This window comes from Boleophthalmus pectinirostris, unplaced genomic scaffold, assembly GCF_026225935.1.
Source record: "Boleophthalmus pectinirostris isolate CB_2022bp ecotype Guang Dong unplaced genomic scaffold, ASM2622593v1 HiC_scaffold_21, whole genome shotgun sequence".
NCBI classification, from domain to species: domain Eukaryota; kingdom Metazoa; phylum Chordata; class Actinopteri; order Gobiiformes; family Gobiidae; genus Boleophthalmus; species Boleophthalmus pectinirostris.
The window spans coordinates 21,174,765-21,202,570 of record NW_026571175.1 but is presented as its reverse complement, the minus strand read 5'-3'; the positions used below and the strand labels follow the sequence as shown (position 1 = coordinate 21,202,570).

At 37.8% G+C, this 27,806-nt stretch overlaps 1 protein-coding gene across 2 annotated transcripts in view; it reads left to right on the top strand.

The window, feature by feature from the left end:
- Nucleotides 1–27,806, top strand: part of LOC110167210 (dolichyl-diphosphooligosaccharide--protein glycosyltransferase subunit STT3B) — a 183,455-nt gene that overhangs the window by 50,885 nt on the left and 104,764 nt on the right. For both annotated transcript variants that reach the window (XM_055157305.1, XM_055157304.1), the window contains exon 2: nt 21,172–21,280. In XM_055157305.1, coding sequence (XP_055013280.1) covers nt 21,172–21,280 — 109 coding nt within the window. The remainder of the gene's footprint in view (nt 1–21,171; nt 21,281–27,806) is intronic.

The following is a 27,806-nucleotide window of genomic DNA, read 5'->3' as shown; positions in this document are numbered from 1 at the left end:
GAGAGGGGCGACAAATGTATTGATAATCAGATATCAATAATCAATTCTAAAACTAGTATCGAAACTAACATGCATATTTGAGCAGGTATCGATACTAAAAATTAGCTTTTTTAGAATAGCTTCAGAATGATATTGAGATATACCAGGTCATGTAGCATAATCAGCAGTATATAGCAATACTTCCTATTTTTATGAATAACACTAATTGTAGAAATAATCAAACTTTGTGCAATGATATGAAAGCGCAATATTTGTACTGCACTTCTCATGTTCCAAATCCTGTTTTTCAGCCTTAATGTGATCATTTCCTCACCACCTACTGTGATCACATTGCATCCAGTTTTCTCTTAATATCCGGCATTAAAAAGGCTCTTAATTTTCCATCTGGCGTTCATGTAGTGTGCACTGACTGTCTCCAAACCAGATGCCAATTGAAGTCCACCATTAGCTGTCTGTCCAACACTTGTCCGGTTGTTTCACCCCAAGCAAAAACACACTTTGAGAACTAGTACAACGCTGTCATGAATATAAGCTGTTGACACTTCCGTATTTGCTTCCACCTGGCTAATTATAAAATATACAAATTCTGCTGAAATGTCTCTGGTACAATGGGGAAATGCAGACATGACCCAAATACGGTGAGTAAATTAGCTGAATCCTCTGCTGTAGGTGCGTTTTTCTGTTTATTTTTGGCTTGGCATTACAGAGACGCATGCGAGAATGCTTTGATTATTTACTCAATTTTTCATCCAAATTATACGTCGTCCTTGTGTGCAGAGTAGAAAGGGAACGGTGAGATGCAGTGAGGAATTCCTGGTTTAAAAAAAATAAAATCCAAGGACAAGCTTAATCTTTCAGAAGCAGACCTGCTGGCTTTGAACTCTGAAGGATTTGTGCTCTCCTGTAGAGGAATATATTAACTGTATGGACCAGCGTCGCTGTCGTCTCAGGGCAGAGCTGGTAGTTTGCATTGGAAGCACTTTTAAAGTTTAGTCCTGCGTGCTTCTACCTATTTGATTCAAAATTTAAAGGTACTATATAAAAACAGACCTGGAGTTGTGTTTTCTTTCATTCACACGTGTTTGCATAATGCTCTGTTCCATCTTGTGATGTCATGTAGTGGTACTTTTCAAGGTAGCAGCTACCCTATTGCCTTTTAGTTCACTAGAAATAAGCAATTCCAGGGCTCAAATTATCCTAGTGTGTGATAAGGTTTATGGTGTTTAAAAACACAATGGAGCTCTTCCTGTATCACCACATGACATCACAAGATGGAACTTTGTTTTCTGATCGCGAGAAGAACCAATGAATGAAACAAAACACAACTCTGTGTGTTTGTGATGAGGAAACAACATTATAACATAGATTAGAACATAGATTATAAATAGTGTAATGTGGGCCTTTTAAGATTACATTGCTTTTTAAATGTGTTTTCTTGTGGGGGCATATGAAAGCTTAATGTAGCTTTACATGATTAATGTGGTTTTACATGATTTTTGCAGAACAAATGTTCACATAACATATAAGTCATCCCTATTATGAATTATTCAGGAGCATGAGTATTGAAGCTTGTTTCACTGAGCTTGGTTTTGGCATCACATCAATACTAACAGCTAGCCTTCTAACAGTGCACGAGCATTTCTTCCGGGCTGGTCTTTATTATTCCTTTTCTGATCCATGTTATAATGTTGTTTAGTCATCAAAAACATACTGAAGTTGTTTTGTTTCATTCACACATGTTTAACACACACATCCTGCATATTTAGACTGAGCTCTTTCTACCTTTTGATATCAGGACATGTTCCACTATGTATTTAAACTCCATCCACATTTACTAAAATAGTTTGGATGATTTCAGTGCTGGAATTGCCCATCTCTTCTAAACCAAAGTTAAAAGGTACCTGTTAACTTCTAATAATAGTAGCTTGTTTACTTGGAACTCTAATCAGTCTAATACAAACAAAACTTAATTCCAGGTATATTTTTCAGAAGCTATCACCATTATAACATAGCTTAAAGCTCACAAGAGACAGCTTTGTGTCTTTATCTTCTTTTTTTTACATTTCTCATTGTTGGATGTTTTTATAGAATAAGCTGCCCATCTCTGTAACCTGTGTGAGCTCTAAACAGGAAGTTGGCCTCTGCTCGGCTTGGTCTCTCTTGGTCTCTCTCTTCACAGCCCTAATGTGGAGAGCAGACGGGTCACGCTGAGCTCAGATTTAATCTCCTCTTATCTTTGTACTTTCACAATCAGGAAGAAGGTTTGGGACAAGAAACAATTAAGCGTACTACAATTTTGCCAGCCAGGACACTGCAATGAAAGCACAGTTTTTGTTTTTGGTGCAGAATTAGGGCTGTGCAGTTGTAAATTGTAATTGCAGTTAAAGGTGCCGTAACAGATTTTTACTCTATTAAAAAATAATAAGAACTAGTTTATTTTTGCAGCTGTCCAAAGTTATTTCTCACTTCCCTTATGCATTTCAAGCATCTTGTTTATAGGCTGCTAACTGCACCAACACATATTTTGATTTTAATTGCAACATATACTGCAGATCTTATTCAGAATGATCATCCATTTTTATGGTAAATTGTAAGGATGCACTGATGTGATACTGGTATCATTATTGATGCTGACACTGAAAAATTAGCTGGATGGATAGCAGCTTCTAAATATCGGTCCAGCCGAAATCCTGTTTGGACAGATAAACTGATGTAGTAAGACTCTTTACAGGTTGTAATCGGTCCAGAAACTCACATAATGTTTGAACTTTTATTTTTACAAAGTTGTTCTATACTTATGAAAGAGAAATACAGCTACACATTTGGATCTGTTTTGTCTTATTTTGTTTAATGGAACTAAATGCTGTTTTCAGTCTCTGCATTGGTATTGGCCGATATTATTATAATCACTAGTAAACTGTCAGCAGTTTTGACAAGAGTAGTATTTTGGACCTCATTTGCAAATATATTCCAAACTGTCAGTTTACAGTTAAGATAAACCGAAAAAGTGATACATTTTGATTAAATGCAGCTCTCAACAGTGTTACATTTGACCTTATCATGCCGTTTGGCATCAGTTGTGAAATATTATGTGCCCTTTCCAAAAATCTTGTAGCATGTGAATAAAGTGAAGCTCAGCACAGTAACTTTGGAGAAATAATTATGCTTTGAACACGCCAAAGTTTCTTCATTGTTTTGGTTTATGTTGTCTTCTTATAGCTGATATAAGTGTCCCGTGAGGAAAAACAATTTGAGATTGATGGTTCTATTAAAGCTTCAGGCCATTCTAACGTGTTGGAGCAGGTAAAGGGAAGTGGCGCGTGCATGTGTGAAAAGATAATTACGATGTCAATTGGAGTTTAGCCTTGCAATAAAGGTGATGTCGAGATAGTGCGGTGCTTTTGTTTATACATCTTTTAAATAACGCTCACAGACATTTTTAGTGTAAGGGCCTTCTTAGAAAAGATTTGACAAACTATTATGCAAATTACTACCCAGAACTAAACAAAGACTAAGCATGGTCTGAACTAGAGACCGACCGATATGGATTTTGCTGTGGCCGATATGAAACCAATGTAATGGAAGTTGGAGCTGCCGATAGCCGATATAATCACCGATATATTTAGTGATGTAAAAATTCACTGTAAATGTTGAATTGTTTAAAAAACTTAGGTTTGGCTCTGGTGGATTTTAAATTGGGTTTATTTAGGCAACATTTATTGTTATTCTGCCTCTTTACATCATATTTACAGACAGTAGGTTGACTTAATGGCATTTTTGCATCACATTCTAGACACTAGTGATGGGTATTCCAGTTCTTTTTAGAGAACCGGCTCTTTTGGCTCGGCTCACTAAAAGCTGCTGGTTTTTTTGGCTCCCAAGCGGCTCTTCAGATTGTTTTGTTGCAAGCAGGACTAAAGCACGTCTAAAGCAGGACTGAATCAGGACTGAACCAGGTCTAAACCAGGACTGAAAAAGGACTAAACCGGGACTTATTTATTTTATGCTAAACTACAGTCAAATATGCTCGTTTTTTTTATTTTTATTTTTAATCCTATGTACACGCAAATTTCTCAAAGTTTTGTTTTTAGCCGCTGCCGCTGTCAAACCACGAATCTGCACGCGGCGTGAAGAGAAAAAAATTGAGAGAAAGAGAAAACACGGCTCCCAATAAGGATCAGGCTCCCGTCGTTCCCTTTACAGAGCCGGTTCTAAGAGTCATTTCGTTCGCGACGGACCCATAACTAGTAAAGAAAGTAGCGCTATTAGCCTTTAGCCGTAAATACACACCTCTATTCACAGCTCATTTACATATCAGTGCAGGTCCAGTAGCAAATATACGGCCAATATAGTCACTTTAGAACAAACCAATAGAAAACAGTCTGTTTATGTGCGGGAGCTACAGCAGCTAACCCATAACAAATGACAAAAACTAGCTTCAGAGTCGACATATTTCCAACACTCACCGCTCATACAGGCTCCTCCTCACATCACAAATCTGCACTAATAAATGTCCTTTTAATCCAGACGCAAACCGATTGTCCGTAAAAAGAATATAATCTCAGTGTTTGGATCTGTGTCTGCAGGTGTAAACAAACACACGTGAGTGACGCGACTCTGTGGTGTGTTCAGGGACAGTACGGACACACACAGACAAATGACTCCGTAGATAAATACTGATGTGGAGCCACATATTAGGACATTTATCTGTCTGTAAATTGGATTAAATGAACAGAATGTAGAGAGTCTAAGCTTTATAACAAGGTATAACATGCCCACGTGAAATATCGGCCCCTATCAACAAGCATATCGGCCGATAGCCGATATGCCTAAAGTTGCCCATATCGGCCGATAGTATCGGCCAACCGATATATCGGTCGGGCTCTAGTCTGAACCACTTTAAAACTAGTCAGGACTAAACTAAGATTAGACCTAGACTTACATTATTTTGGATCTAGGACAAAAATGGGAATACTCAAGGACTAAACAAAGAACTATAGAAAATAGATAAATTCAGTCTTTCTAAATCATTTCTATATTATGTCCAATGCGGTACCAAAATAATGCAATAAATCAGCCTGGATTAAAGCCAGTCAAAAGTGTGCAGTTTACAGTGAAAATTAGATACACTCACTATTTTTTTTTCTGTTAAAAGGCAGATTTAAATGAAATCTATATTGAAGTCTATTTCATGTGTTTTAATCAGAAAAATAAATCCCTAAATTGTGATATTTCAGTCGTAGGAAAAAAACTGAAAAACTGTATTCGCCTTATCACCGAGCTTCACTCCTACATCTATAGAAACACAACCTTACAAAGAAATGCACACAGATTCTCCGTTTGAAACATATTGACACCCAAGGACCTAAAAAGCACAATGGAGTCCTATATTCACCTATATATAGTCTGTGGGAGGTGGTGGGTCTTTGTTGGAGTCTGCGCTATTTAAAATGAAGTTACTGTGCTGCTTAAACCAATTTATGTGGTGCTGTTCATCTGTGCTGTCAGATTCTGCTTCCACTGGAGTAAATACGGGGAAATATACGTGGGCTGAAACAAAACTAGACACTCTCACCTCTATGTCAATGCATTCTTCTTGGAGTCAGTCACATGAGCCCCTGCTGCACTGCTACTGTCTATAATATCAGTGTTCATGCAAACGTTAAAGGTGCATTGTGTAACTTTTCTGCTGGAAGGTCAGTCACTTGCTTGTTTCTAGGGGTATGTCACTGCTTTGCCTGGAATGTTTCACAATGTGGCATTAAATGGCTCTACCTTACATTTAGTGAATTACAGGTGTTTTTATAGCTCAAAAATACCATGAAGATAGAAAGGTTTAATGCCATACTGTGAAACATTCCAGACAAAGCAATAACATCTCCATGGAGAAAAGGATTTGACGAACCCTCCACCAGAAAAATTGCACAATTCACCTTTAACACTGTGGCATATTGAGTTTTTATTATTATTATTATTATTTTAATCATTGTTGTATTAGAATCTGTTTATTGAAATGTTGATACGTTTGAAATTGTAATTCTGTGACAACACCAGAGTTCAGTCCCTGTTTAGTCCCTGTTTATTTATTTATTTACTTTTTAATTGGGTCATTTTGCAGCACAACAAAACAAAAACAAAACAACCACAACTACATGGATCATGACAAAAAGGGTCCAAGCTGAAGCAAAAGAACTAAACCCTATTAAACAGAATTTTAAGAAAGAAAACTCCGCATTAACAAGTTTACATTTACAACTGTACATATAAGAGACAAAATATAAAGTAAAACAAACAAAATTTAATGCATAATTCATTAATTTCAGAGCTCTGTATCCTTCAAAATATAAAGCTTTATACTCATCACTCAGGTTGTTCCATAAACTAACCCCTCTAACAGAAATACAATCACTTTTTTCTTAGTTCTTCTTTTTTTTTCTTTTTTTTTTCTTTTTTTTAACATGCCAGCATTGATTTGTTTTTGTTTGTTTTTGTTTGTGGTCAAGAAATTGTTGTTGAATTGGTTTTGCGGTTAAACAGTAAGATGTTGTACTATTGCATTTTACATAGAGTTAAAATGAGAATACATGCATTTTTTAAAATAATCTTTTTGATCTGTTCTGACTTTTGGAGGAAGAAATTTGATGGTTAAAGCAGAAATGTTTAATGGTAATTGTAAAAAAATATGTATGGTTTATGTTCAGGAAATGATTATTGGAAAAGAAACCACAAATGAAGTGATTTAATTTTATTGTCACTTTGCCCATAGCCCTTGTGTTAAGGGCACTGGAGCCTAAACCTCTAATAGGGCTTTGTAATTAGGCCTTAAAATAAAACTGTGGGGATTTTTCTCTCCCAATTGAAATTTTTTTATGTGATTTCTTTCATTATTTCCCCCCTCTCCACTAAAAACGTTCTGCAAACTACACAAAATTGCTCAGAAACTAAAACGATTCAGATTCAGATATTTAACCCTGTGGAGCGAAATTTGGGGGAAAAATCTTTCTAAACTTTGGTCTGTGGAAAATTGCAGTGAAAATGCAAGAAAGTCTGCTTACCAAACAAATTATTTTTAACTTCAAATTCCATGAATCAATTGAATCGATGTTTCTGCCCAGACCTACCCATTAATAATTACTATATGCACTGTAGTTGAACATTTTTAAACCCCTTACACTCAGCCTTTTAATAGAAAGACACAACAACAAGCACCATAATTAATTAGACATTAGTTGGTCTGCTTTACTTGTCAAATCTGAATTAACAGCTGATAAAAATACAGACCAAAAACGACCGTTCCTGAGTTGACACTGTTATGTGTCCCAGAATTTGCTGAACCATTGATTATGTGAGCCTGCCTTATCTTCCCTGTCCACTCAGCTTCTTGACAAAGCATTTTAATTGGAATCTGGGACTAATAATACGCTAATTAACCTATTGTTGACAAATATGAATACTACAAAAGCCTTGTTGAAGTTAAATCATTTATCACCCTTGTTTAATTATGCACGCTAATTGAAATATAAAGCATTGTCAGTTGAAAGGTGCATTGTGTAACTTTTTTGGTGGAGGGTCTGTAAAATACTTTTCTTTATGGAGATGTTATCGCTTTGTCTGGGATGTTTCACAGTTTTAATACTATATTAAACCTTTCTATCTTCACGGAGACCAAATCAGACCAAGTTACAGGTCAGATCTGTGCAGAGGCAACCCCACTCACAGTCAGTTTATCTAGGTATTTTTGAGATATAAAACCACCTGTATTTTGGCTGTTTAATATCATACTGTGGAACATTCTTGATAGAGTAATGACATATCCATAGAAACAAGCAAGCGATGGACCCCCAATCACAAAGTTACAGTACAGCTTTAAGTTCCCTTGCAAAGCTGACAGTTGTACTTCCATTTACCAGCTGAGCACACATTTGGTAGAAAAGTCTATTTGAACGAAACTATAATTTTACACAAATATTGAATCCTCTCTAAACATGTAGAGCTCTGCCTTTTTAAGAAGGTCACACAACTGCTTAATGCGATTTCACTCAATCTTAGATGTAATTTCTGGGCCGCTTTGCTACATCACTCCGATTAAACAGCCCGAGACAGCTGTATTCAAAATGTTCAGCAAAGACTGCAATTTCTGAAATACCACAATTTCCTCTACAAACTAAATATTCAGTCTTATTCTGCATAAAATCTGCTTACCCTATAGTTGAGATCTCGACAAACATGTTCTGAAGTGTGATTCTTGTATTAATTTGTCAGTTCATGTTCTTCAGTCTTTTTGTCAATTCTTCTGGATGCTTAAAAATTTGAACTTTTAGAATAATCCTGTTTCTGGTGAAGGGTCCTTCAAATGCTTTTCCTCTTTGTCATGTTATTTCTTTGTCTGGAATGTTCCACAGTATCACATTAAACGCCATCTTCATGAAGACCAAAGCAGACCAAGTTACAGGTCAGATCTGTGGAGAGACAACCCCACTCACTTCAGAATGCCTGTTTTTCAAGGTATTTCTGAGCTATAAAACCACAGTAGATCAGCCTTTTTTTTTTTTTTTTTAATGTGGAAAGCTTCACAAATTTGCGTATCATCCTATTTGATACAGGTTTTGGTATCTTTCAGTATCTGGATAGCAATTATTTTGGTGCACTGCGCAACTTTTCTGGTGGAGGAGCTGCCTACTACTTACTTGTCTCCATGGAGATGCTCTTGCTTTCTGTGGAATGTTCCATGGTATGACATTAAACATATCCATCGGAATTTCTTAATTGCGGCTGTTTTCTATTGTTCAAAAATACAGTAGATCTGAAATGTAATGTCACAGAGTCCTCTCTCGTGATAGATATTAAACCTAGACCGTGGAACATTCTAGACACAGCAGTAATATTTCTATAGAGCAGGTGGCGAACCCTCCACTACAAACGTTACACAGTGTGCCTTTTAATATCTGTACTATTTGACTTATGTTTTTAATAATCATTTTGGTAGTGTGTGTACCTGCCCTTCAGCTTCTTTGCCTGGTTCATCACGACTCATATTGGGTAGGCTGTGTCTTGTCTCGTTTGCACTGTGTTGTCATTAAACATCTCACTGACTGTCATTACCTCCTGGTTCATTGAGAAAGCAGTACTCCACACTCATCCCCAGTCCCCAAACACAGGCACCAGTCCCTGATGATTTGCGGGGATGGTCCAGTGTGCGGCCATCATAGACACCCTCTTTATTACAGCTCTGGCCACTGTCCAAGCAGCCAGTTAGCCCCAGCGGGACACCAGCCTCATTTTAGGAGACAGATACAAGAATGTGTACTCTGGTTTGGACTCTGGTTTGGACTCTGGTGTGGACTCTGGTGTGGACTGTGTGGAATGGAAGAATGCAATTCAGGAGTAGACCAAGCAGAAAATCATGGAGAGTTTGGGAATAGTACTAATGACTGCACTAACAATCATTATGGAGGTATGGTTGGTTGGGCTGTAATAATTAAAATACGATCTTATTTTGGATGTGGCTTTCCACTGAGGCTCAAAACTGACCATCGTATACAATCTACGTTAAACATGTAATTGTCTCTATAATTACCATTATGGTTATGAGGCTGCCAGTCTTTGTTATTTGGGCAAAGCGATGTAGGCCAGTGTCTTTTCCATGGACACAACTGCCTCAGTGGTATTCCCAGTGGTATTCCCAGTGGTCTCCCATCCAAGTACTAACCAGGTTTGATGAGATTCATGTGAGTAGTTATCACAGATTAAAGGATATGTATCTTTGGTCAAAAGATTCTGACCTCCTAAACTGGATGGGCACAGAAACCTGTTTCATAACAGCTCCAGTGCCAAATCAAAATTTTGGCCACAGGGTGCCCCGGCTCTGAGCGGCACACGCAGATGCTCTGATGCAGGCGAACGGAAGAGCACATGGAAATGCTCTGAGCCCACTCGCTGAGTAATCAAAGTGGAGCCCACAGGTAGTCTACGTACTTATTAGTCCACGTGACATTTGCGTTGACTTCACAGGGAGCAGTGATGATGTACGTCGTGCACAGCGCCTAATCTGTCACATAATTTCTCCAAGAGAGTAGATATGTTCTTTATTGTAGGCTAAATTATTATTTATTTTGTTAGTTTTGCTGTAGAAATACCCATAAGCGTACCATTAAAAGCAGTTGGATCAATACGCAGTATCAATAAGAGCAGTAGTTTCGATAAATCTTCAGCGATACCAATCCCTGAAATGAGTGTGTACATGCGTTTGTTCTTTGTTAATCTCTTCATTACTTTCTTCTTTTTTTGTAACAAAAGCCATTAAAAAACATCAAAGGCTTATTTAATCGACCCGAGTCCGAAATGTCCTCATTTAGAAAATAGAAGATTAAGGAGCCAAACAAATGAGAACAATAAACCCTGAAATGGTTTGGCTCCTGCATTTCTGCTGGAAAAGTGATTACAGCTTTCACCAAGGTATTACTGACATTCACTGTAATGTAAGATGTATTGTAATTGAATGAGACTATTTAAAGGTCCTATATTACTCTAAATTGACTTTTGTGAGCTTTACGCCATGTTATAATGTTATTACCTCATCAAAAACATATCTGGAGCCGTGTTTTGTTTCATTCACACATGTTTGATCCATCCTTTATTATTAGTATGTCTACATCTCCAAAGCCCAAAATGCTCTGTTCCACCTTGTGATGTCGTGAAGGTGATGTTTTCAAGTTAAAAGCTACTTTTTACCTTTAGTTCAGTAAAAAAAAAAAAAGAAGGCAATTCCAGGGCTGAAATGATCCAAATGATTCTCGTGAAGGTGTACGGAGTGATACGGTCCCTTTTTAAGAAACGCTGACTTGTGTCCAGTGACGGTGCATTCGTCTTGCTTGTGTAATTTCCGTAAATGGCAAAAGAAGAAAATAAAGTTTTTGTCTGTCACTAAGCCTTGAAGCAAACAGCCACAGCAAAAGGGCGACAAGTTAAGTCCACAAGAAAATCCCATAATGCTTTGCAGCGTCATGTAACAATCCTTAAGCTGTGAAGAACACGATTACCCTATTTAAATAAACATGGCCGAACTTTCTCATATCATGCTTTCAAAATTTGTGTGAACATGGTCTCATTTGTGGAGGCGCCCACATTTGCATAAATTACAAGCTAGAGTCGTCCGCTTTTTCAATTAAACAATCTGCTAATTTTAATGCGCTTATATTACGCTATTTTCTGATCTTGGTTATAATGTTTCCTCATCACAAACATTCCTGGAGTTGTTGTTGTGAATGAAACAAAGCACATCTCCAGGCTTGTTTTTGATGAGGAAACAGAATTATAAAATGACTTGCAGCTCACAAGAGTCAGTTTTATGTAATATAGGACCTTTTAAACACCATAGCGCTTGATCTCTCTTATTATCTCTGTAAACTGCTTCCGCTGAGTTGCAAAAGTTGCCTCTAAACAGTCTAGTGTTTACCTGTCTCTAGGAAGTGGAATATTTCAGAGCTCCTCCTTGATTCACCCGCGGGGAGAGGAAATAACACGTCTAATAATGTGATCAATACTAGAGACAGGAAACACAGGCACTATTGGAGTCCACTTGGCCATGTTAATGAGGAGAGGGATACAGGAAACCACTAATCAGTCTTTGATTTGGAGGAGTGCAGCCTGCTGGGGGATGAAGAAAGAAATGACACTGCCTTACCAGATATCATTAGGTGTCTTCATATGTGTTGGATCAGCAATTCTCTGTTTTGGCTGTACTCAAGATCCCAAGCACACATTTTTTGGTACACGCTATTAGTCCTGCTTTAGTCCCCATTTAGTCTTGGTTTGTAGTTATGTAGGTATGAGCAGTGTAGTTTAGAGTTTGACATTATGCTCCTTTTTGTTCGCTGAAGTCACTTGTAAAACTCTACATTTTCTGTGGTGAGACGCAGTGGGCAGTGTAGTGCTGTGCCCAGGGGACCCAGCTTTAATTACTTCTAATATTATTGTCAAGTACATCTTCACAAGAAGAAAAAATGGTCTAAAATAGAAGTATTTCTTTATGATGAAAACTGTAAATATAACTAATGAATTTTTGGTAAAATATTATCTATTTAAAATCAATTTGGACACATGTGAATCAATATGAGAATTGTACAAGTATGGTGATATAACACTGAATTTATTTATTTTTTTCTTCCCTAAAATAGGTATATTTTTCATGATGTTTTCCATTCTATGATGATAGTGATTATATAAGTGCCCTGTTTCTCCTGTGTGAATGTCATACACATGCATTAAAACTTCCAAATTTTCACTTTGAGAAGCAGGTTTTGGACTTGGACTTAGACAAACTTTATTGATCCACAAGGGAAAGTGCTTATTAATTGGATGGATAAAGTGAATAAAAAAATAAAATCTTAAAGTTCAAACAAGAATAGCTTAAAAAGGCAGAGAATTTCAGGAGTTACTGTGACCCTGATGCCACTCTCTCAGGTGCTCCGGACTGAAAAAACAAAACAAAAACACAGTTTTGCAGTATACCGCAGGTTCTAAAACTCCCATAATAAGCCGGCGGTAGCCATTAGGGATGGGATGAGACACAATTCCCACAAGACACGACAAGATTTGGACTTTATTTATAATAGATAAATTGTGCAATCCAGTTCATTTTTGGCCATCACAATCACAAAACCTTTTTTTTTTGGCTAAGCACATGAGGACAATTTTTCTCAATCTTGTGACAATTTTGTCTCACAAGACCTTATACTATCCTGCCCAGTATTAGTAACAGTTGCAGTAATTGGAGAAAGGGTTAATTTTTGGCATATCAAATCCATATCAAAGGCAGTTTTGGTTTGCCTTTAGCTCCTTGGCATATATCAATATGTATGTCTGACGACTGCACTAACGCTCTCATATTAAATCAGTAAAACAGCAGCCCTGAGCTCCCTTTCTCCCCTGCAGTGACAAGAGTACTATAGGCCCTCACTTGGCTGTCCGTAAAAACCCCGGTAAATTGGTTCAGTGATGTGCGATTTGACAGTCAGCATAGTTTTCTTTTATGGACCTTATTTAAATTCATTTTAAATAATGTTTCACTCTGGTTGGTTTGACAGCTCGTGAGCGGGCAGGTGGAAATGGGGCGCAGGTCTAGTTCTAATAGAAGACCTTTTGTGGTTGGATTCTAACAAGGGAGGTTTTAGTATTTTTAAAGTGAAGGTGAACGGCTTGTGCACTGACCCGTACCTTTTTCAGAAAATTTGAGAACGATCCCCACGAGCTCTCTGGATACAATAAGCACTACTTCAGAACAAGTAGCATACATGGGGCTTTAAGAAAATCCACCGCAATCTACTTGAATGGGGGCAATTTGCTGAAATGGTAGTTTTTTGTGTTCGTCTGAAGGCGATGGTTGAATTGCCTGTAAGAATTGCACCAGGGAATTGCAGCATTAAAGGGCCTATATTGCGCTGTTTCCTCATCAAAAACACATCTGGAGTAGGGATGGGCATGATTAGTTGATTAATCGATAATTGATCATTAAGAATTTCGTCGATTACGTTCATTTTTAATCAACAAACTGAATGTTGGTTGCTGTGCGTAGTGTAGGATGACCAAATGTCCGTTTTTCCCCAGACATGCCAGTTTTCCGTGTCCTGTCCTGGCCGTCGGGGGTTTTTTTTTAAAAAAATTAATTTATTTATTTTTAAGTAATGCAAATTTTCGAGTTTTCATTTCCTTTCATTGGGCCATTAAATTGAGCAGCTCTCGTAGCTCCATGTGCACTCAGAAGGAGCAAACAGTCGGTCAGCCTGCAACATGCCGAAGCATAAATGCACATTTAATGATGACTTGTACAAGAAATTTCCCGCTTTCCGTCCCGGTCGAGACAAGTGTGATGTGCACAGTGTGCAAAGCAAGCACATATGATTCGGTGTCCAGTGGCGGTGCCAGGGACCTCAAAGTTCACCAGGACACCGAAAAACATTAAAAAGCTTTGCCAGGTGAGAGCAGCTCAATGTCGATGACAAGGCCCCACCAAGTTTGCAAGAATTTAGGAAGTGCGAGTCCAGGCACCAGCCAGTCAGCGAATAGCCATACATTCTGTATTGGCAACGATTCCCGAGATTGAGGATTTAAAGCTGGAGCAAAGAGAATGTTTGGTGAATTTCATCAAGGGGAAAGACGTTATTGCCCTTCTTCCTATGGGATTTGGGAAAATATACCAGTTAGCCCTGTTAGCGACGCATATGTCACGACCAAATAGCAGCAATTGGTTAAATAAAAAAAGTACCCACCTACCGTTGAGCGAACAAATTGTAATGCTGCGAGGTCTGACTGTTTCTACGAAATGAAACTGGCTAAGGAATCAGGCTAGCTCACCTGCTTTTCTGTTTGGAATGTTATTCTTTAACATCATACATTAAACATTTATTTTGCATTCATTCAATTAAATGTTTTTATTGCTAAAAATACCTCGAGTATCATTCCTTTATACCACGAGCAGGGTCACCTTTGCTGATCTGAACTGTGTCTTGACCTGGTGACACACATTTGTGTCAGTGGAGATGAATAAAATTAATACCATACTTTGGAATATTCCACACAAAGCTATTCCATTCACCCCAACAAAAAAGATTAATTGTTCTTTTTTTGTTGTTTTTTTGCTTATGATATGAGTTTTCCAGCATTTTAGTGTCATTGTTGTGTCAGTAATCAAGAAATATCCTCTGATGGTGTATATTTCTGCTGACTCAACTAGAATGGGACCATGGAAACATAACTTGGCAGTTATAATGAATAACTGGTGTTCCAAACTTCATGAAGTACAATACAGAGCTTGTTTTGTTTTTCTAACTAACAGTTCTACAATTTCAGCACGTACAGACTCCACTGAGCTGCTTTAAACACTGTCATCTTTATTGCAGTATTAAGTGCGTGTGATAGGTTTTGACCATTCTCCAATTTTGACTTAATTGGTGTTATAATACCTGTTGTGAAAGTAAATGATAGTTTTACTCCAATCAAGAGGAACTTTGTGAAGAAAGGTAAAAAATATGTTTAAGTTTAGAGGAAGTACAGAGTTATATTTTAGAGAGTTCCATACTGATGACATTACACTAAGGAGAATTTGGTTGAAAGTCACACAATTTTCTGATATTTTAACATTAATTCCAACAAAATAAAGTTGTTTTCTTATGATTTTTATTTGTCTAATCATCATTTCTGTATACATTTGAGAGGATTTGGCCAACTTTACTGCATTATTGCTAGGTAATCGATAGTGTAATGTTATGAATTCCAACCATGAAGTAAAATTTGAAACCTAAAAAAACTGGGATTTTTTTTATGTTTTGTGAAATCATAAATGTAATGATAAGTGTGTTTTAGTAAAATGAGTAGACATAGACACTTAAAGCTGAGTGAGCAGGTAATGCGAGGTGAGACTGGCTGTGAGTCACTGCTGCTTCTGCTGTAGATATTGCCCCAGGGTTGTTCACTTATATTGTCTAATTGCCCCAAGGAGCAATGGGAAGTTATCATTCATATTAACTCCGGAAATAGATTTTAAAAAGCACCTGCAAGACTGTACGGAGATTTAACCACCGGAGAGAAGCTACCAGTGGAGTTAGCGTTTACAACTCACCTTTTCAAATGAAACATGGAGGTCAGGAGGCTGGTTGTTTTACATTTAAGCTGAATTATATCTAGTCTCTCTGCAGTTCCCTGTCCTTTCTCCATAAAACTTAAAGGTGCATTGTGTAACTTTTCTGGTGGAGGGTCTGTCACTAGGGCTGGGTATCATTAAGAGTTGCCGACGCAATACATACCTCGATACATAAGCCACGATACGATGCATATCTCGATACAATAAGCTTACGATTCTATACGATTCAATACGATATTTCAGTTAGATTCAGTACTGTTCAATAAAAAATAAAGGCTAAATCATGGCTGTGATACTAAAAGTCTTTGTTAAACCTCATCTTGTGCAAAGTTGATTGGAAACACACCCATTTTAATCAAAAAATGTCAAATGTGTCACATAAACGGTTTTTCTTCCTCTGAACAAGCACCAAAACTGTAGCACTGTAACAAAATAATTTAGTAACATACACCAAAAAATACTCTTGGCGATATATCGACACAGGAGCCTACAATATCGATACTGTATCATCACCTTAACTGATACAATAGATCGATATTTCAATATTTTTGCACACCCCATCACCTGTTTGTTTCTATGGATGTGTCATTATGCTGCCTGGAATGTTCCAAAGTATGACACAAAACAACTCTACCTTACATTTATTCAGTTACAGTTGGGTTTACTGCTAAGAAATACGGAAAAAAAGCATTCTGACTGCAGGTGGGATCGCCTCTCCACAGATCTGACTTGTAACTTGGTCTGGTTTGGTCTCCATGAAGATAGAAAGGTTTAATGCCATACTGTGAAACATTCCATGCAAACCAGTAACAAGTCCATGAAGAAAAGACTTTGATGAACCCTCCACCAGAAAAGTTAAACCTTTAAGCCGAGAAGAGGAGTCTGGGTGGTCCCACTGAGAGGGGAGGTTGAGGTGAGATGTGAGGGTTGGTGGAGGTGGAGGAGCTGACTCTGTAATGATAAATGAGGTGCTCCTGATGCCAGAGATTTAAAGTGCAGTGTCCCGTTCACGGCGCTACATGGTGCTGTGACTGCCCCCACTGAGCCAGAGCAAAGAGTCTGGAAATGTTCACCCCAAGTACCTCCTCAAAGTATATTGCACGTTTAAAGTGGTAGTATTAAAGATTAGGGATGTAACAATAACTGAAATATAACTGATATTGTATCGTGAAAAGTCTCACAATATATTGAATCACAAGTCTCTTTGCTTAAATGCATGGTTTTATAGTAGCAACAGCTTATAAACATAGGAAACTGCATATACTGCATGATTCATTTCAGTGCAGACAACATGAGGATGTACGTTTTTTACTTGAATTCTTGGGATTATGACAGTAATACTTCACACCAAAATCTTGTCAAGGTATTTTAAAAGCAAAAAAGTGTCCAATCTACAATTATATTTGCCTCTTCAAAATATTGCAATAAATATCGTACCATAAGATGCATATCGTTATAATATCGTACCAAGAGATTTGGATATCGTTACATCCTTATTAAAGATGCAATTTTTTAGGCTGAGAGTCTTTACTTTACTAATTAATACTTTGGTATTCCTCATAACATGGAGTATTTGAACTGAACACCGACTGAGCTCCAGACTACACACTTTGTCAATACTTCACGAAGATGTGAGTGTGGTCACCAGTGAGTCTCCCTCTGTTCATGTGGGTGTGATTGACAAGGTGGATTAACCAATCAGAGGCACACATGGTCTGTCTGTATCAAGTATTTTGTTTGTAAATGTTGACCAGTGAGCTCTTTCATTTCAAATGCATCAATGGAAAAAAAAAAACTTATTTGCTGAAGAAACATTTTGGTTCCTGAATTTAAATACTCTCTTCACTCCCATTCTACCATATATGATGTCTATTTCTGAGTTCATGTGCTCTTTAAATCTTTCTTACATGCAGTTATGTTAATTCACTTCATTTGCATTTCTCGTCTAGAGACATTTCTGAAGTTCTGAAATTTACTGAGACCTGAGCCGCTATATCTTGAACTGTGTCTTGAACTGTCCAGTCAGGAGCTGGACTGGTAGAAAAATAACACTGAAAATATGGAAGAAACCGTGAATCAATGCTTTTCTTTCAGGGAGATATTTGTAAAATTCAAAGGAGAAATGTGAAATCTGAAAGTGGTCGTGGAGGGAGGTAGAGGCCACAGCAGATAAACAGCAGTGGTTCAGTACATTCTCTGCTCAGCGGGAGCTCCAGATTCTTATTCAGTCTGATTTTTGGAGTGTCCATCTCCAGTGCAGAAGAGGCACAACCCAAATATGAACAGCTCTCTACAATTCAATTTGAGAGTTAGTTCTGCCAGGCCTGTTTGTGATGGAGCTTTGGTCTTCTATGCCGCTACTTTATGCACTTCATTTTCTCTTATGTCTTTGGGCTGCATGCATTTTGGATCTGAATTGCGATTTATGTTTGCAAATCAACTCTCAGTTCACAGCGCACATTTATAGCATGAACATTTGAGAGAAGAAATATGAAACATGAACTAATTCAAGAACCACATGCTTGTAGAGGGATTAAACGTCGTATATCACACAAAATGGATTCTTAAGCTTTAAGCCATGTTATGTTGTTGTTAGCTCTTCAAAAACACACCTGGAATTGTAATGCAGATTAAAAAATTGCGTAAAATGGGCCCTTTAATACCATGTTGCAGTTTACAGTGATGGACCAAAGATGTATTATTTCTACTTTGCCTTTTTAATATTACATTTACTGCAGTTCGCATAAGACCATGACTCATTTCGCTATTACACTGATGTTCTATTATAAAAACGTAATACATACAGACCTAATTTGTCTATGCCTATAATCTAATAGTTTCATTTACTCGAAATATATGTACCTTCTTGTTGTGAAAGAGACATTGTATTTTAAAGGTTTCAGACAAACTATTTGCCTACAGCTGTAAACTGGAACCACTGTTAACACCTTATATAAAAAAAGCTTTGATGTGCCACATGTCCCCTCCCACTCATCTCTATGTGTACTGTCCAATCCAGGTAGTCTTCCTTCTGAGAGTTACCGTGGGCGATACCTTCCTTTGCTGGTATAGGTTCTGTGCTTGTGGTGCTATATGGGCCTTGAACTGAGTGCAGAATATACACCATAAAGCTGCTTTAATGAGACACGCTGTCGTAAAGGTGTCTAAAAAGATCACTCCATCTTCATATGGTTTCTTTTCCATGCTCTTCACACTGTCAGCGCTTTGGTTCTGCAGATTTTACAATCCTCCATCCCCCCCTCAGCTCACGTAAAGGGTCTATATTGTGCTATTTTCTGATCTGTATGCTATAAGGTTGTTTCCTCTTCAAAAACATACCTAGAGTTGTGTTTTGTTTCATTCACACATGTTTAACACGCAGACCCTGAATATTTAGGCTTGGTCATTATTAGAATTGGATCTGGTGTTTTTCGCCCGTATAATGAGTGCAATGTTGGTCTTAATTTTTCTTCAAGTGATCTTAAAAAGGTCTTAAAGTCTTAAATTTGGGGTAGTCAAACCTGGGGATACCCTGATTATGAAAACTAAGAACCTTTGCTATAGCAGTTACAACAATTATTAATATTATATCTTATATCTTTTGAAACATGAATTGCTGAATTATTTTTGTTTTTATGTGGATTAAGTTTGACTGTGAACATGAGGATTGTAAGACTAACTGAAAACAAAATCAAAATTTGAATGGTCAAAACGGTGATTATTTAGGTGATATGAGTTGATTTTTGAATGCTAAGTGTCCTCAACATGGCACCCATAACTGGTAACATGAAATGTCACTGAAACCCAAGAATGTAGTCCTCTGGAGAGTACTAAACGTCCCTGTGACTCCATTGGATCTTTGTGTAAAACCTGCTAACCCTGTAGACTTTTAGCATGTACTGAAGTGAGTGTGAATCTTGTATTACTCTAGCAGTTCATATCTCAGCCCTCCCCCTAATGGTAACGCTCTTGGATGTGAAAATGAGCCCTTCGTGTGAACTGAATATTGATTGAACAAAAGACATCACAAATCTAATCGCAGTCTCAATACTTGGCAGGAAATTATCTCAAAGTTTCTTGAATAATGCCTGACTCATTGAATGAAGATTGGCTGACTCAATTTTTTGTGATATTTGTTCAAATCTTCATCAAAATAACAGAAAGTACACAAGTTATTGTTCACATTTTCTTTCATAAACGTTCTACAGCCTTCTAAACTGCAATGTTTTAGAAAGTGGAGTTTTTTGTTTTCTTTTTCTGTTACTGTTTTTTTTGCTTCTGTAATCTTTGTTTTTAGCTACTTGTCTCCATGGAGATAGGTTTAATGCCATTCTGTGGACTATTCCAGGCAAAATCTCTCTCCATGGATGTATATTAGGTCGTACATTATGTAAAATTGAGTTATATGTCATGTTATAATGTTGTTACCTCATCGAAAACATGCCCAGAGTTGTGTTTTGTTTCATTCACACGTTTGAGTAACTGTTTATTGTTAGTCTGTCTACATCTCCAAAGCTCAAAATGCTCTGTTCCACCTTGTGATGTCATGTAGCAGTAGTTTTCAAATGAACAGCTCCCTTTTACCTTTTTTTCTGTAGAGATTATCAATGCCTTCACTGGTGTATGGAGTTTAAAAACACAGAGGAGCACTCAAGGTATGTTTTACCACATGACATCACAAGGTGGAACAGAGTGCTCAGCCTGAATACGCAGGGGTTGTGTGTTAAACATGTGTGACTGAAACAAAACTCTGGATATGTTTTAATTATTGAAAATAACATCATTCAATAAATTGCCTAATATTGGCTTTGAAAATCCAGATGTAAGATGTGAAATCCATGTGATAGAACAACAGTAAAATTGAGAATATTTAGTCTTTTATGTTGCTGTGTTTTTTGTTTGTATCGTCTTTTTCGTGGACATTTTTCACAATATCCAATCTCCTTGCGATGTGAAAATAAGGTCATGAATGTCGCCTTGATTAGCAAAATATGAGCTCCGCGAAAAAACAAAAAAAAAATCTTTTAAATCACCAATTCTTTTAACCAAGGACTGACCTATGAGCCACTGGCATCAGCCCAGAAGCACACGCAGAGAAAACAAATCTTGCAGCTTTAAACGCCCTTAGAAAATCTCAAAATAATGTGGCTTCAGATGTTGTTAAATCTTGTACAGTTTTGCCAAAACCTAAAAAATGGGTGGTAGTAGATCAGCTGGTAGAGTATTAGTCCACTGTTCAATTCGAGAGTGGTTCAAATCCCGCTGTTGACATAAACATCACTGGTTGAATGATCAGATCCACTCACCCACAAGTTGGCGGTGCGATTCTAGCTCTGACAGATGAATGCTGTCGTTGAGCAAGACACTTAACCTACCATGCTTCCTGTCTGCTGTATGAATGTGTGTTCCTTGATGTAAAGCGTTTTGAGTTCCTTGAAGTTGGCAAAGCGCTCTATAAAAATGTGACCATTTACCTTAAAAGTGGATATTGTTCTATTCTCTTCTTCTAATCCTTTACTTGTGGTGTTTTGCAGGTTCAACTACAGATCTACCCACCATCTCGCCTCAAATGGCTTCTACGAATTTCTGAACTGGTTCGATGAAAGAGCGTGGTATCCTTTGGGCAGAATCGTCGGAGGAACAGTGAGTTTCTTTTTACGCTGTCAAATAATACAGTCAAATTTTATTCATTTTTAGGTTTGACACTGGCGGACTTGGTTATGGGGACAGTGAGGAGGAGTGAATAATGGAGGAATATGGAGGCTGAGCGGAGAGGTGCTTTGTGTGACCTTTTGGATAGTCTCGGAGGAGGAAGAGACGCGCTGTCAGGGGAGACGACATTTACACTTGAAACAGCAGCTGGACAAGGACAGGGGTAATAGCAGTCAGAGAGAGAGAGCATGATTTATCACTGGAACTTATTTTAATTGAACTTATGTGGACATTTCCAGTGAATTAAAATATAACTGCATATAGATAAATGTCATAAGATTAAAGGAATTGCATGTAAGATTTAGATTTTAAAAGTCCTATATTACGTAAAAATGTCTGACTACATCTCCAAAGCTCAAAATGCTTTGTTGCACCTTGTGATGTTATGTAGTGGTAGTTTTCAAGTTAACAGCTACCTTTTATCTTTTTCATTAGAGATTGACAATTCTAGATCTGAAATTATCCAAATGATTCTAAAAACACAGAGGAGCTCTTCCTGTGTTACCACATGACATCACAAGGGTGTTTTCAGTTTGAGAGAAACAGAATTCAAGGTACTCAAGGTATGTTTTAATGAGGAAATAAAATATCATAGTTCAGAAAATGGCATAATATAGGCCCATTAAAATTCCATAAACATGACTGAACGGTGTCCCCAGATATGAGATGATAAACATTTCCAAATCAAATATAGCTTCTACTGAGAACAGTTGTATTGTTGATTTAATCTTAATTACAAAAACATTGGACATGATGGCCAAGTTGTTTGTCATAATTTATTGTTTTGGTTCTCTAGAGATTATACAATCAGGAAGCAGAATGAGCCTCACATAAATCCATCATTTGAATCGCCTGTTTCAATGCTGAAATCCAGTTGTTTTAAACCCAAATGGGCTCTCTCTGATTTGAATGGTCACTACCTAAACCCCAGCACCGACAGCCAATGATTAAACTGTGCTAGTGCCGCCTCTGCAGCTCAGTGAGTGAACTCTGGAGGTTCTTGTACTAGTATGTGTCCTATGTGCAGTTTAGGCACTGGCAACCCAGGTACAGTTCTGATTGTAGTGCTGTTTTGTTTATTACTGTGTAAACAAGTACAGGCATAGGAGTGAGGTTGAATCATTTGGACATATCTTTGGTAAGATAAATTATGAAAAATGATTGATTGAATATATTTGTGTCAGAAAAACTCTATAGACCATGATCCTTTGCTCTGTATTTTGTGGGACTGGAGTGTATTTCTTTGTAGTCAAACCTTTTAAAACTGCCAAAAATGATGGACTAGGTCAAAATGTGTCAAAACGCTCTTACTGTGAATGAGGCTGGAATTCTATTGGACCTGGTGTAGAATTATAACATGATCACTTGACAGCCCCATAGTTTGTTGAACCACTTGTCAAGGACCAGTTAATCATCACATTATACTTAGTTCAACTATTTTCAGCTTTCTATTAGTGCTGCTGAATGTCACATGTGTTTTTCAGCCTGACACCTCTGGCTTTTGCTGATGAGAGCTGCTTTATCCTTCATTAGATGTGGCCTCCGGTGTAAACTCCCCAGTCAGGTCTGTGGAGCTCTGAGTCAGCACTCTCAGGTCTGAGGGCTCAGGGCAGGTGCAGCTCTGGCCCTGTGTCAAGACTCTTTCCCTGAGTTTGACAATAAGAGTTAGACAGAGGTCCTCTATCTGACTTTGAAGAGAAACTTTGAATTTTAACAATGACATTTTTGCAATAAAAACACATGTACCATAATTGAGCGAATGCAAAATATATTTTTTTAAATGCCAGACTGTGGAACATACCAGGCAAAGCAATAACATGTCCATGGATACCTTCTGCATTTAATTGAATTAATTAGATGAATTTGTGTTTTTAATAATCGAATTGTTGAAAACTTTAAATTGACGATAATTATAACAAGTTTACTGCTGTCTTTCTTGCTCGCAAAGCAGGTTTATTGTGCAGCTACTGTAATCTCCCAGTGTGTGCAAAAAATAATAAAAAAAAGATAAATATTTTTTGTCATATCGTCCATCCCTACCCTTGTGTTTATTGTGTTAAGAATGTGAGAACTTGTACACAATCACCTACAGTCCTACATGCGAGAGAAGACTCAGACACTGTAAATCTTCAGTTGACGTTGAGAGCAGTTCCCTTACACTTGAAGATTCAGTGCAAAGCCTCTAAATTTTAACTGTGCCATATTCTGTGCCTTGCTTGTACACTTAAGTTCAGCTGTGGAGCCTGTGAACCCTGCAGTAACTTTATGGTTTCTGCACAACACTCCAAACCCCACTTGACAAATTCCCACTGGCTGAATGTTATTTCCTGTTTACCTATCTCAACATCCCTCTTGTGAAACATCACACTGCTCTTGAACAAAATTCAACTTGCCGATTACTTAAAGGTCCCATATTGCTCTATTTTCTGATCTATGTAATAATGTTGTTTCCTCATTACAAACATACCTGGACTTGTGTTTTTTTTTCTTCACACATGTTCTGTATGTGCTCTGTACATTTATGAGAAGTAACAACATTATAACATGACTGAGTGTCAATTTTTCATAATATTCAACCTTTAAAAGTGCAAGGCGTAACTTTTCAGGTTGGGGGGTCCACTACTGTGAGATGCTGTAGCTTTGCTTGTAATTTTCCACAATATAGCATTAAACTTGTGTATTTACTCAATTATTGCTCAAAAATACCTTTAAAAACATGGATTCTCACTGAGTGGGGTCATCTATCCACAGATCTGACCTGTAAATTGGCCTGGTGGCATCTCCTGCTTCTCTATGCCATACTTTGAAGAATTGCAGGCAAAGCAAAAACATTTCCACAGAAGCAAGCAACATTGGAGGCCTTTTGCCAGAAAAGTTACACTGTGCACCTTTACAATATATTGACTTTTCACTTCCTCTTTCGCCACTTTTCTGCACCCGCTCCTGAGTCCTGAGAGGCCAGCTGAAATGCCAGCGATCCGTCCTTTTCCTCGTGCTCTTTAGCAAACCCCACCTGTCTCCTCCATCACTGCCCAAACACAGTGAAATCGCACCAGTTAATGAGGCAGCCGGACACTATCACTTCTCACTTAGTTCATTAACATACTAGAGTTGGACTTAATGCTCACAGCTCAATTAGGCTCTTTAAAATATACTCTCTCTCTTTGTCCAAGTTTATTAGCGTTTGAGGACAGAGTGAGCGCAGCCAAGTGTGTAAGATGTGTTTACAGCTGTAGACGTTTCCTGTTTTAGTTTTGTCTCTGGGTGCAACTACTTCTCAGACAACTTAGAAAGTCTGTCATCCTCTAGTCATATAGGCTGCGTTCAGACTGCAGCCTGAAGTGACCCAAATCCGATTTTTTGGCTTCTATGTGACCTGTATCCGATCTTTTAGTGACAGTCTGAATGGCACAGATCCGAATTTTACAAATGCGACCCAGGCCACTTGGATATGTGGTCCTGAATCCGATACATATCTGATCTTTTGACATGCGACTTCAGTCTGAACGGCCAAAGCGCATCCATCCGACCTACACGTCATTAACAAGCGACAAACGTCACTATTCTGCGCTGAAGCAGGCGGAAACCGGAACTGTAAAATCGCCAGGTGCTCAATGCTCGCGACCATATTTGGACAACTTCCGTAAACACAGAGCACGTTCGCTGCGGTTGACGCATGGGGTTGACGTCATCGTGTCCTCCAGTGCGCATGCGGGACACTTTCGGGCCGTTTACCTTTCACACTGAAGTCACAGACAAGTCGCATTTAATTGGAAATGTGAACGACCTCGCAAAAACATCGGATTTCACAAAAAAATCGGAATTAAGCATTAAGCCCTGCAGTCTGAACGTAGCCTTAGTCAAGTGATTAGCCCAAATTTTTACTAGTCGACTATTTTATTAACCCCTCACCATTCCTATTTTTCTTAGCCCTTTGGAGCACAGACACATGGATGGACTCTTTTTGAAGTGAAGGTTTTGGAGTTCTAGTCTCTGTCTGATCTAATCTAATTTTAAGTGGGAACAAGCTCTACACAAAGGAAAGTCAGATGTCAAATTGTGCCTGAACTTTTTGGGGTAAATATAAGAATAGATATAGCTGGTGTCCCTGGGGATGATCTGACAATTCCTACGTCAAAGCTGCAGCATACCTCATAAAAAATGACATTTAGGTATTAAGCTTGATTTTTTTTTTTTTTATTTATTTTTTTTTACAATACATGCCAGGACCCCATCAGTAGTCTCTGGCACTGAAGTTGGTTAGCTACCGTATTTTTTAGACTATAAGGCGCACTTAAAATCCCTTAATTTTCTCAAAAATCGACAGTCTGCCTTATAATCCGGTGCGCCTTATGTATTAATTCTGGTTGCGCTTAATGACCTTGAACCAGTTTTCACATTTATTTCACTGAGTCATGTTCTTTAGTCCGATAGAAGGTGAGGGGTGACCTGTTTTTTTTTTAATATCTTATAGTTTATGTAAATTAGCCATGTGGTTTTAAGATTTGTTTCTGTAAAATGTAAATAAATGTGCGCAAAGCTGCATTAAACACATAATTACTCAATGTATATTTGAGTCCTCCTCGTAGGAAATAAAGTCTCAAGTGTCGTCCATTTGTTTCGCTTAATGCACCTTATAAGTAGATGAGAGAATTCAACATTATTGATATTGCGCCTTATAATCTGGTGCGCCTGATACTCCAAAAAATACTACTACTTGACTGCCCTAACTTTTCTTGGTGGTGTTACCTGTTTGTCGCCATAGAAATAGATTAACATTGGGACATTCTAGACAAAGAAGTAAGACCACCATGTACACGAGGAGATGGCAAACCCCCCACCAGAAAGTTCCAGTCCACATTTAATTATGAACCGCGTTTTAGTTTTGCCTTTGTTTTGTGCTGCTTTGTTTCATTTAAACCAATTACATTCTCATCGTTTCAAAAACGCTGTATTCGAGGGTCACTTTCACGCTCCCTTGTTCGTTTTGTTTGGAGAACCATATTGCCTTTGAATTCTTCTGCACTTATCATGAAGGCTTTAAACAGATGGTACAGACGGTTTATATATTTATTCTATTGGAGCTGAGAGAAAGAGTTCAAAAGGCATCCATCAGCATTCATCTGCCATAGTCAATTATCTGCGGTGTTCGTGATTTTGTTTGACAGGGCTCGTGTGCTGTAATAAATGTACTACTGCTTTGACAATGATACCGGGGTACTCATTATCAAAGGCTATGGGCTGAGACTGCTTTAGATATTAGACTGTAATAAGTAATCACTTTTGGAAAGCACAGGGTTATGTGATATTTATGTCCTTAAAGGTGCATTTTGTAACTTTTCTGGTGGAGGGTTTGTCAAATGCTTTTCACCATAGAGATGTTATTGCTTCACAGAATGGTATTAAACTGTTCTATTTTCATGGAGACCGAACTAGGCCATCTTACTGATCAGATCTGTGGAGAAGGCAACCCTGCTCACAGCCAGAATATTTCTGTAGGTATTTTTGAGCTATAAAACCACCTGTAATTGAATAAATATAAGGTAGATCTGTGTAATGGCATTTTGTGGAGCATTAAGGGCAGAGCAATGACACATCTATAGAAACAAGATGATGATGGCCCCCCAACTGGAAAGTTACACAATGCACCTTTTAAGAGTAGTAGTATAGTAGTAGTCGATATAATCTATGACATCCGTGGATCGATTTACAATTTGCACATTTTAAATCGCAGCATACAGCTAAAACAACTTAATAAACGACACAAGTTAGCCGACTACCACATTAGAAAATTGGAGTGCTCATTTGGAGCTGACATCGCCATAAACATCATCACTATAAAGAGCCGTGCAGCTGCTGACCTCTCCTATGGAAAACTGCACATCACACCAGCCGCCATGGATTTATTTTCATTTGTACCGAATTCTAACCATACCACGGCGGGTGGATGGTAAGTGGTTAAGAAAACATACATGAATTACTCTATAAACAACTTGGAGAGTTTAAATGAGAAGTTGAGACGGCTATAACATGATTAAAAGCTCTGAAAAGTCAATTTTGCATAATGTGTCTGCTTTAACCTTCAAAACATTTTGTCTTTATTTATCTACATTTATTTAGCACTTGTTAGAAAGTGCATTTCATTGTAACAAAGTAGGACAAGCAAACAGTAATAATGCATGAACTATGGCATGCTATGTCCTAGGGATGTCAAGGTTATTTTAGTAAATTATTATTCGTGATAATTCATCTTATATATATATTCAAAATAAAATTATTCAGACAACTAATTTGTGCAATAATAATAATTGTGACTTGCAACATTTTTAAAGACAAATTTTGTCATTTCAGTTAAATTACTTCAAAACAGTATATTTCATAAAGCTGGTCACACAATAGTGGATTTGTAATACCATGGACTATGTGAATGATGTAGGCTTATTGATAACTTTTTTTC